The sequence below is a fragment of the Benincasa hispida genome, chromosome 9 (genome assembly GCF_009727055.1).
Source record: "Benincasa hispida cultivar B227 chromosome 9, ASM972705v1, whole genome shotgun sequence".
Lineage (NCBI taxonomy): Eukaryota > Viridiplantae > Streptophyta > Magnoliopsida > Cucurbitales > Cucurbitaceae > Benincasa > Benincasa hispida.
In genome coordinates, this window is record NC_052357.1 from 5,552,672 (window position 1) to 5,564,397 (window position 11,726).

Genomic DNA, 11,726 nt, shown 5'->3' on the forward strand with positions numbered 1-11,726 from the left:
AAAAAGAATTTTCATGTCCCAAATAAGGTCGAGTTTTAGATGTCTAACCTATCAAATCTCAACTATTGAAACAAACACTCCTAAATTTATGAGAACAATGAGGATGAAATGATAATAAAAAGGTAATTATCAAATATGTTAGGTTCCATTTTCAACCAAAAAAAAAAAAAATAGATACGAAAATTGTATAAACATTTTTGAGAAAAATGAAACAACAAGAAAGGATTAGCCAAAGTAGGTGCTACGTTATTTTTTCTTTAAAAGATTAATGATACTTCATGACATTTTCAAAAAATTGAAATAAAAATTTTGTAACTCTTAATTTTCCATCACTATATATATATATAAATAAATAAATAAAAATTATATATTCGGTCACAAATACAAAAGGTTTTTCTATGATTTTAAAGTCTTCCTCACACGAAGGCATTGATAACTAAAAAAAAATGCAGCCTCCTTCATTGCATACCTAACCATCAACAAAAATTAATCCACCTATAAAAAGCTTAGTATTAAAAAAAACAAAGAATTAAAATATTAATAAAAAGACGTTTTTATATAAGAAAATGAGTCAACTTATTTACAAATATAGCAAAATGTCATCGTTCATAACTGATAGATCTGATAGACATCTATTAATATTTATCACTGAAAGATAATGGCATTTTGTTATATTAAAAATATTTCTACCAATTTTGTCATTTAAAATAACACTCTTAATAATACAAGTAAAGTTTTGTTTTGTTTTTTGAACAAAGTTTCGAATTTCAATTGATTTTTTTTTTTTTTTTTTTTTGTTAAAAATCAGTTTTAGTCCCTAAACATTTGTAAAAATAACAATTTAATCCCCGAACTTTGTTTTGTAACGGTTTAGTTCCTAAAGTCTCAATTTTGTAACAAGTTGTTCCATGAACTTTAGGGGTGATAATCGGTTTGGTTTTGAGGCCAACCAAGAACCAATCTAAACCAATTCTTTTTAAGAGAAGAAATTTAAACCAATATTAAATAAAGAACAAAACCATTAGATTGGTTTTATTTGGATCGGTTTATTATCAATTTGATTCACGGTTTTTAACATTTTCTTTCTTTTTCTCTAATTTTTATTTTTATTACCACTTTTGTTTTGAATTGGTCCTTTTTGTTGATTTACATTTAAAATTTGGTCTATTCATTTTTTTTATAAAATTGAAATTTGACATCTTTATTTTTTTTCTCTTGGCACTTTTTTAAATAAAAAACATACATGGTCTATAATAATTGGTATTTTTTTCTAAATAACAAATATATATGCACCATAATAATAAAAATACTCGAAGATAGTTTACTTTTAAGAGTATATATATACCATTAGATCAGTTTGGTTTTGATTGGTTTTTCTAATGAAAAATCGATCCCAATCAATACTTTTTGGTTTTTTCCAAATACAAACCAAGATGTCCAATTTTATACTTAAAAAAAAACTAAACCAAACTATTGGATCGGTTTGGATTGGTTTAGTTTTCGGTTTTTCGGTTTTTTGTTGCACTCATAATTAACTTTACTATGTAACAATTTAGTCATTATATTTTCAAATTTGTAACAATTTAGTCCCTATTGTAAAAATTAATGTTGAGATTTAATGAGATTTCTTGCGTAAATAAATCAATAAACTAATTTGAGACTCAATATTTTTATAAACTACAAAGTCTACATCATAAAATAATAATATTTAAAATCAAAAAATTTGATAATATTTTTTTACGTTAGGGACTAAATTGTTAGAAATTTGAACGAACAAGGACTAAATTGTTTGCACTAAAGTTTAGGGAATAAATTGTTACAAAACTGAAAGTACAGGGGCTAAATCATTACCAACCAAAATTTAGGGACTAAATTGTTATTTTTACAAAAGTTTAGGACGAAAATATATTTTAGGTTGCATTATAATGCCCCTGAACTTTACACTTTGTGTCAAAAATGCCCTTGAAGTTTCAAATGTTTCAAAAATACTCTTAAACTTAAAAAAAATACCTTTGTCGTTAGTTTTGGATGGAAACCATTAAAGTTTTGTTTCAAAAATACTCCTGAACTTTCAGAATGTTTCAAAAATACCCTTGACTTAATAAAAGTTCAAAAATACCTCAACTGTTAGTATTGGAACAAAAATCGTTAATTTTTCGTGACAAAAATGACTTTAAAAATTTTAAATATATATATATATTAAAAAATGCTCCTACTGATCAATTTGTTTGAAGTTTTTTTAAATTCGAAAAGAACCAATTTTAAAATAAATTATATATTTCTTTTCTTTCCATATAACTACTCTCATATCTCTCTTGATTTTTCAATTCTTAATTTATACCATTTTTCTTAATAACCAAAATTTTAAGTCAAAACATAAAATTTCACAAAATTTCAAAAAAAACAAAATCTCTTCTTGAAACATACCAAAACAATAAATAGTCAAATAAAAAAGTATCAACCTAAATCAAGTTGGTTCTTAGGAATTTAATATCTACTTTAGTTCTTAGATAGGTTATCGACCAAAAGAAGCTGTCGGGACGTTTCAGATGCAATTCGGGCTTAAATGAAGCAATTAGCAAGCAACAGGGAGGCAAAACGATGAAATTGAGTAAGGGGAGACATGACATTGTGCAAGTGCTACGACACTTGTGCCCCACCATTCGTAGAGACAGTCTGCTAGCAAGCGTTGCAATCCTGCCCTGTAGCGCCGCATCGCTCTTCATTTGATATGCGTGCATGAAGAGACACTCTTTCCAATTTGCTCTCTAAGTCGCTTCGTGAGAGGGCATTCAACATCATAGCTTTTTGGTATGTTCTCGTTGCCGAGAAAATTGGTGTAAGCTAAAAATTGAAAAATTAAGAGAAATATAAGAGTATATATATGTACAATAAATAGTCAAATAAAATCGTTTTGGTATGTTTCAAGAGTAGATTTTGATTTTGGAATTGTGTGAATTTGGTATTTTATGTTTTAACTTATAATTTTTATTTTTTTGTTTTGGTTGTTAAAAATATTGGTGTAAGTTAAGAATTGAAAAATTAAGAGAAATATGATATTACATATATCAAAAAAATGAGGATATTTATATAATTTATTTAAAAATTGGTTTTTTCGAACTTAAGAAAGCGTGAAACAAATTGATTATGAGCATTTTTTTAATTTTTAAAGTCATTTTTGTCCCAAGAATTAACGATTTTTGTTCAATACTGAAGGTGAAGGTATTTTTGAATTTTTATTAAGTTGAGAGTATTTTTGAAACATTTTGAAAGTTTAGAGATATTTTTTAAACAAAATTTTAATGGTTTACATCTTAAACTAATAACACGAGTATTATTTGAGCTCTTCTTTAAAGTTGAAGAATATTTTTGAAACTTTTTCAGGAAGATTTTTTATAATTTATCCTATTTTTTAAAAAGAAAGAAATCTTCTCTAAGAGTAAAAAAAGAAAAGAAAAAAGTGGGGAAAACCCGCCGTTCGCGCCTCAGTTGGTGTTGAAGAAAAGGGGAACTACCATAACAAAAAAATTGAGATTCTAAAATCAGTGGCATGGTTTGGTATGGAAGAAACTGGAATGGGCATTAATGGCGGAATGGAAGAAGGAACGATGAGAAGAAGAAGCGTTGCTTTTCCGTCTCGGAATTAGATTCAAACTGCATATTGATGTTGCAATCCATGTGCGTCTCCGAGACGACTTCGTCAGCTTCGACAGTGACAAAAGCATACGCGTGCAGCCATGGAGGAACCTTCCTTTTCTTGCGCCCCAATAAATTTCGACGCGGAAGTTCGAGCTCTGCAACTTCCAACCATTTTTGTCTCTTCTCTTCAACCAAACCATCACCTACAGCAGCAGCTCTTCATCCTTTCTGTCTCTCTTCTCTTCATACGCTTCTTCGTCCTTGCTTATGGCATCTACTTCCAACGATTCCCTTCCCATCTCCATTCAAAACATCAATCCCAAGGTATAGTTCGCATATTCATTTCGTTCTGTTCTCTTTACAGCTAAATCATGATCCCGTTCTTTGTTATTGTCGATCATCACGATCTATCATGTTTCGTACTCATTTTGTGTTTGCGCTTCCTGTGCTGGAATCTGGACCACGTTCAGGGATTTTTGTCATTTCCCCTCCTTTTTGGTGAATCTATATGTTTCGTGTTATTTTTTTATGATGGTGGATCCGTTTTATTACATGGGAGTTTAGATGGTAGTTCTGTACGGTATCCATAATCCAAAGTATTTATCTTATGGTCGTGCTGTTGCTATCTTAATTCGTTTGGTTGATCATTGGCGATGGGTTTAGGATTTGATGGAAAATGACAACTCCCCTGGATGTTTTAAGACGCCAGTCGGGCATTTTTTGGTTTATAATCCGTTGAACTATGTTTCATTCTTGCTTTCACGATTGTCTGTTTTACCTTGTTGTTTTTCCACGGTTCCAAACACCTAATTTTTGTTTTATTTTATAGGTTCTGAAATGTGAGTATGCTGTCCGTGGTGAGATTGTCGCCCTTGCTCAGGTAACTTTGCACGCAAGTGCCGTTACTGATTTTATTCTTTGCATGCTAATTAGAAGGGTCAAAATTAGTAACGAACAATCCGCAAGGTTAAGCAGGAACCTTGGCAAAATCATGGCATTAGGTTGAAGGATTTAAAGTACTACGTTATTACCAATAAAATTGAGATATTATAGCTCGTTTGGGCTTGTTTAATCAGCTCCAAATATGTATTGCTTAATTTGTGATAGTACCATCCTTTTGCTTACTATCTTTTATCCTCTTAACAGAGATTGCAAGAAGAGCTACTGACTAATCCAGGCTCACGTACTTTTAAAGAGGTATGATTACTTTTCTCCATTTATTTCATATAAGCATCGTAGCATATTCATCTATACATTTAAGGCGAGGCTGGGAATGTAACTGTCAACTTTTGGCTTATACAAAATTACATGTAGCCAAAACACGTTCTTTTTGAATGGTAGTGTTAGACTTATCTCATGATACGTGCTTAACAACACAAATCTTGTTGGTGCTATAAGGTTTTGGTATGACCCAGTTGCCATTATTCTCACTTTATGATGCAGATACTATACTGCAACATAGGAAATCCTCAGTCACTTGGTCAGCAGCCAATAACATTTTTCCGTGAGGTTTGTCAGTGATGTCTGTTTGCACTTTTCATTATGCCTTGCAAGAATAAATTCCCGATTGATTATCTTTGTTTATTCAGGTTCTTGCATTGTGTGACCATCCATCCATTCTGGAAAGAAAGGAAGTAGAGGGTTTGTTCAGGTACTGCAATTTTATTAACTCATTTCTGATGAGGAAAGCTACTAAGTTACTCCACTACACGTTTCTCTTAAGAAACCGTGCCTGACTTGGAAACTGGTAAAATAATGAAAATAATTTTTTGTATAATCATGTTGTTTTCAAGACATGCTATTCAAGCTTCGGGGATATAATTATTTGAAGTTTTTTCTATCAGAGTACCGCATATAACATCAACTTTAGATCAAATGTGATTTTGCTCAAATTAGACATGTTTGTTTGCTCTTAGTACTCACATTCTTAGTAAAAATGTTTGTGCTGTTTCCTTCATGAATTTCTTTGTTTTACTTGTTGCAGTGAAGATGCTATTAGGCGAGCTTCAAAAATTCTGAAACAAATTCCTGGGAAAGCAACTGGTGCTTACAGCCATAGTCAGGTTGTTATCAGACAAAACCAGAGTTCTAGGATTTCATAGAACTCAGGTCATCTGACAATTGCTCTCTTTGTCACATCAGGGAATCAAGGGGCTACGTGATGCGATTGCTGAAGGAATTAATGCTCGTGATGGTTTTCCTGCAGATCCCAATGACATATTTTTAACAGATGGTGCAAGCCCAGCAGTAAGTTTTAATACACGAGACCGAGTTTTTATATTTAGAAGTGTGGACACAAAATATTAACCTCGGAGTAATATCATGTCAAAGAGGCTCTTTTATCTGTTTTTTATTAGGTCCATATGATGATGCAATTGCTGATAAGTTCAGAGAAAGATGGAATACTCTGCCCCATTCCTCAGTACCCTCTATACTCTGCTTCTATAGCTCTTCATGGCGGTACTCTTGTACGTTTTATATTATTTCAGAAAATCTTTACCGTTTGATTTGATTACTTTGAGTTAACGTGTGAAGACCTGGGTTTGTTCTGAATTGGGATTTATAACTTTTTGTGTGCTGCCAATTCGTTTGTTGTGTAGACATGAAGCAGTTGAAATTTATTGGTGGTTTGCAGGTTCCATACTATCTTGATGAAGCATCGGGATGGGGATTGGAAATTTCTGAGCTGAATAAGCAATTGGAATCTGCCAAGTCTAAGGGTATTTCAGTTAGGGCATTGGTGGTTATAAATCCCGGCAATCCTACTGGGCAGGTATGTAATTAGACGGGTTTTGAATATCTTGGGATAAATTATTTCAGACTGTTAGTTTGCAATAACTGTTACTCTCATCTCACTCAATGGATTTCTTTCTGCTTTGCATACTTTCCTACTTCCTTAGATATGTTTACTTTATCGTAGTATCTGTATGACTCTTTAGGTTCTCACTGAGGAAAACCAAGAGCAAATAGTGAAGTTCTGCAAGCAAGAGGGCCTCGTTCTTTTGGCAGATGAGGTACATCTAGAAGAGGAAGCCTGCAATATAACTTTTCTGGATGTATTAATTATAGATATAAGTTGGTTAACTAATGTTACAGTAGCAATCACTATGGGTTCATTTAAGACCTGATGAATGGTGCAGGTATATCAAGAAAATATTTATGTTCCAGACAAGAAGTTCCACTCTTTTAAGAAGATTTCACGCACCATGGGTTATGGTGAAAAGGACATCTCCTTAGTATCGTTCCAGTCTGTCTCTAAAGGTTTGTTGCCGTTGTCCATATTTATTTTAGGCGTCGTGTGGAGAATGTTATGCAGACAACTGGTTTGATTTCGTGCGGTAATTTTTCTTTTTCTTGTATTAGGATACTATGGTGAGTGTGGAAAACGGGGAGGTTATATGGAGATCACCGGGTTTAGTGCTGATGTGAGGGAACAAATATACAAAGTGGCATCTGTTAATCTTTGTTCTAATATTACCGGCCAGATTCTGGCTAGCCTTGTAATGAATCCACCAAAGGTTAGACTTTCTGATTTCTAAGGACAACTAAATAGTAAATTCATCTGGCTCTTTATAATGCAAAAATGTCCGCAAGAAAGGGGTTTAAGTGCAGTGCTTTGTTTTGTATCAATTTGTTGTTCCTCGTTTGTTGAAGACTGTTGATGATTTGTACAGGATGGGGATCTCATCTATGAATCGTATCGTGCAGAGAGAGATGGAATCCTTTCATCTCTGGCAAAGCGTGCAAAGGTTTGTGAAATGAGAACACTCTCTTTTTGTAAATTTAAAACTCGATTGGATTCTTCTGTGATACGAATTGGAATTAAGGATCCTTGAATATTTGAAGCCCTAATTCTCAAACACTAAAACGCTCAAATCAATTTGATTTCTAATTATAAGGATTGGATAGACATGAATTGCTTTAATATCAAAGCTCTTACCACAAAAAAGAAGCTCTTTCATGTCCAATAGTCATTTTGGATCGGTATCTTTATTTGTAGTTAGTGGTGGATTTCTTATTTTGGATTTTTTTTTGTATGCCTTTGTATATTCTTTCATTCTTCCCAACAAAAACTTGATTTCTTTAAAAATAATAATAAATACAAATTGATTGTATTGCAGACATTAGAAGCTGCACTGAACAGTTTAGAAAATGTAACGTGCAATAAAGCAGAAGGCGCAATGTACCTATTCCCTTGTATTAAGCTGCCTGAAAAGGCAATCAAAGCAGCAGAAGCAGCAAAAACGGCTCCCGATACATTCTATTGCCGCCAACTTCTCAATGCCACTGGAATAGTGGTCGTCCCTGGTTCTGGCTTTGGACAGGTTTGTGTCATTGGCTTAAGCGCTCAATCTAATTCCAAATCATCATTTGCTGTATTTGAATTATCAACCATTTATCTTCTTGACACAGGTGCCCGGTACATGGCACTTCAGGTGTACAATACTACCCCAAGAGGACAAGATCCCAGCTGTCGTCTCTCGCCTGACTGACTTCCATAAAGCATTCATGAACGAATATCGCGACTAAAGCTCTTGGGACTCCTGTGTATCAAGGTGTAGTCAAATTCCCCTTACTTCTTGATGGCAACTAAGATGACTGTGTGTTATGCTTTTTTTTCAGTTAAGGAATAATGTGGGGTTGGTGGTGGTGGTTACCTAAACAATTTACCATGGCACAGAATCTCTCTGTGCCCCAAATTTTGATTGTTCAGCAAAGCATCTTATCTTTAAATAGAAAATAAAAACAACAAAGCAGTTACAAGCATACAAGGCTAATTGTAAGGCAACACATGAAGAAAATCTTGAAACCAGATTTTTTTTCTTTTTATTATTTTTGGGTGGAGTTTTGAACTTTGGACTTCGTGGAAAGAAATTGAGTTGTAACCTTTTGGGATTTCTTTGGTAGGTTGGAAAATTTAGAAATGACTATATCTAGGTACATCCCGAACATCATCTATCTTTATGTATCTTACTCTCATCACACACGTAGAAAAATAGTTAAAATATTTCAAAAAAGAAGTAAGAAGAATTTACCACATGACAAATTGTTATTGGACAATTCGGTGGGATGCATAAAGTTAAGTGTTGGGTACTTTAATTTAGAAACAACATGAGAAATTCAAGGAGATTGCCCTAAAAGAGAGGGCAATAGTTAAATTGAGAAAATTTCTAATATTTTCGTAGCATCGTATTCTCTGTGTTCACGCTATAAATCTACCTTAATAAGTATTTATAGATCCTGCATTGATGTCAATGGATCTCACCATATTTTTAAAAGTGTGATTGAAGTGGCACACAATAAATGAAGGTAGTACGAAGAATTTTTTATACCATCGTGATATAAGATATTTTCTCAGTTAAATTGAACTCACTGGGCCATTTTCTGACATTGAACAGAACTTGGTCCAATCCAATTGATGGATAAAAACACATATTAGAAGTTATGTGGGCTCCTTAATATCCAAAACTATTCCAAGATGTGCCATTTTCTTCAATCTGAAATGTGAATTGTTTGTTTTTGAGGAGACAGAATATTAGAATATTCCAGAAGCATCATCAATTCATCATCAATGGGCAGTATGCTCCACACTTTAAAACTCGATCACTTGATTACATGTAGGACTTGCAATCATGGAGTTAAAATGATACCCTTACTTTTTAAAAAAATAATTCATTAATTCACATGTTATGTTTTTTTATTATTTTTTTTTCTTTTCATTATTTTCCTGTTTCCACTTGAGTTTAGATTTGAAGCATCTAGAAGAAGTCAAATCTAATATCAAATGGTGGTGTCATTTCAAAGAATGATCAAGAAACTGTTGAATCGGGAAGTAGGGATAAGATCGACGAAGAAAGTTGAATTGTGCAATTTTGTTTTTTAAGTTGATATCAATATTTGATATTTCAATTTTAGTTTGATTGATGTTTTTCTAAAAAATAATTATAAAAAACTATTTAAATTAATAATTGAGTTATTTTCAATCGTGTTTAAATTTATATTCATTTTTAATTGATAACCTTCTTTAAATTTAATTGATATTTATCCAAGACATTACAAACATGGATTGATTGTTATCATTGATGTCGAAACTCCGTATATTCGAGAAATTCGCAAACAAAACACTATCTTTTAATTACTCAATCCCATTTGACATTATGTAAAGGAAAAAAAAAAGGGCTAATTCATATTTAATCAACTTCTCAAGCATCAATTATCCCCAAAAAAAAAGGGAAAAAGAATTCTCAATTATCCAATGGGGCGTTTATTCTATATATAATATTAATCAAAAGGTACCTGCCATCTTCCGAGCTCACCCAATTGACAAATGGAATGAGAAATGTTCTCAAATTCCATATATCAAAAACAAAAAATCCCACTTTTTGAAAAGTTGCAAAATTGTAATTATTTTAAATTGTAAAACTGTTGAAAATATTTTAAAAATTAATAAAATTGATGGAGTAAATTAACATGCAGCAGAGAAAATCAGAATTAATAAACACTCTAATTTCACTTCATTTGAGTTCAAAAACTATTTCACAAGAGGGTTTGCTGAACACAATACCTTTGATGAATCTTCTTCAAAACCAGTTGAGTTCCATGATAAGAAGCTTCAATCTTCAAGTAGATCACCACAAAGGTCTTCTCTACTATTCTCTTGCAAGGATTGTGTGGTGGAAACACTAAATTGAGCTGGTTTTGATAGAACGGTTTGTCGAGGGTTTCAAATTCTGCATAATTTTTGTAGAAATTCTAAATGCATGGCTAATCATTCAGCCTAACACTGCAATTAACTTTCAACATGCAATCTCAAAGCTTGCATGAAGGCCAGCTTCTTCTTCATGAATTTAATAGAGATTGGGTGGAATTGGATGAATAAGGTGTTTGCACCTTTAGTGGAGATTTCCAACTTTTGGAAATTTCCTTTTTCTTTTTCAAAATGTAATTTATTTGTTTATTAGTTTTATAAAAATTAATTCAATTAATTAATTTTAGATAAAACTAATTAATTAAACCTTCTAATTAATTTTGTTAATTTAATATCTAATATTAAATTAATAAAACACCAATTTCAATAGAACGAATTTAATTTCATATAATTAATATTTAAATCATAATTTAAACATTAATCGATTCTCAATTTTGTTTAAGTTTGATAAAATTAAACAATTCAATTGTATTGAATACAAGTAATAAAAACCCTAATTGAATTTGAACATTTCAAATTCTAAACCCTAATTTCAAATCTCGTCGAGATTACTCAATTTACTAATCCAAATTACAAGCTAGTAGAGGGACCTTATGGACCTACAAATCATGAGCTCCAACGATTTGCAATTAATTGATTAAACTCTTTAAACCGAATAATCACTATTCGTTAACTACCAAGACATTCCAGTATAACTCGATAGTTGAACTTTTCTCACTGTAGATATATTTCTGTCCATTTAACCATAGTCAGTAAGTCAATCCTTCACAGGTTGTTTGTATTTACAGTTTGGTCAAAGATTACCTTTTTACCCCTATAAATACATCTTGCTCCTTAAGCTCCCACTGATCCTCCATTGAACAATTGATTTATAGTCAAACTTATAAACCATAACCCTCTCTTTCATGAGAGGGTGGGGTCCCGTTGTGCAAGACTAAGCATTACTTAAGAAAACAACCTATCTGCTAACTCTAAGTTAGGTAGGAGTGAATTTCATATTGCAAAGCTATGTCCTCAACTGGTCTTATCTCCAAAATGGGAGGCTTATTGAGCAGTGTTATTGGACTTCTCACCTAGGAGTGTTCGTGTGTTTGGTTGGGTTGGGTTGAATGAATTTTTTAGACCCAACACAATTGTTCGGGTTTTAAATTTTTTCAACCCAAATAATCCTCCTTAAAAATGAATCCAACCCAACCCAACCATGAAATATTTGGGTTGGGTTAGTTCGGGTTACTCAGGTCATTTATTAATTTTTTTTTTATAAAAGTAAGTAAAATGTTAATATGTAAAAATTCGATATAACTATTTTCATATATGAATTAAGATTAACAACTCAATTTCAATTTATACAATGTATAATCTTTTTTCAAAGTACAAA

The 11,726-nt window shown here is 32.1% G+C and overlaps 1 protein-coding gene across 1 annotated transcript; it reads left to right on the forward strand.

Moving 5' to 3' along the window:
- Nucleotides 1-3,489: 3,489 nt before the first annotated feature.
- Nucleotides 3,490-8,679, forward strand: LOC120087137 (alanine aminotransferase 2, mitochondrial). Its single transcript, XM_039044031.1, has 15 exons — nt 3,490-3,963; nt 4,469-4,519; nt 4,786-4,836; nt 5,083-5,148; nt 5,229-5,290; nt 5,624-5,702; nt 5,782-5,886; nt 5,997-6,107; nt 6,275-6,412; nt 6,579-6,653; nt 6,780-6,900; nt 7,003-7,157; nt 7,314-7,388; nt 7,761-7,964; nt 8,053-8,679. The coding sequence occupies exons 1-15, from the start codon at nt 3,907-3,909 to the stop codon at nt 8,167-8,169; spliced, it is 1,467 nt and encodes a 488-aa protein (XP_038899959.1). The 5' UTR covers nt 3,490-3,906; the 3' UTR covers nt 8,170-8,679.
- Nucleotides 8,680-11,726: the final 3,047 nt, after the last annotated feature.

Excerpts from the sequence above, each read along its gene's own strand:
- LOC120087137 (XM_039044031.1), top strand. The coding sequence starts at position 3,907 with ATGGCATCTACTTCCAACGATTCCCTTCCCATCTCCATTCAAAACATC. Across the intron at positions 5,291-5,623 it reads GAAGTAGAGGGTTTGTTCAG|TGAAGATGCTATTAGGCGAG; the intron begins GTACTGCAATTT and ends TACTTGTTGCAG. Across the intron at positions 7,965-8,052 it reads CTGGTTCTGGCTTTGGACAG|GTGCCCGGTACATGGCACTT; the intron begins GTTTGTGTCATT and ends TTCTTGACACAG.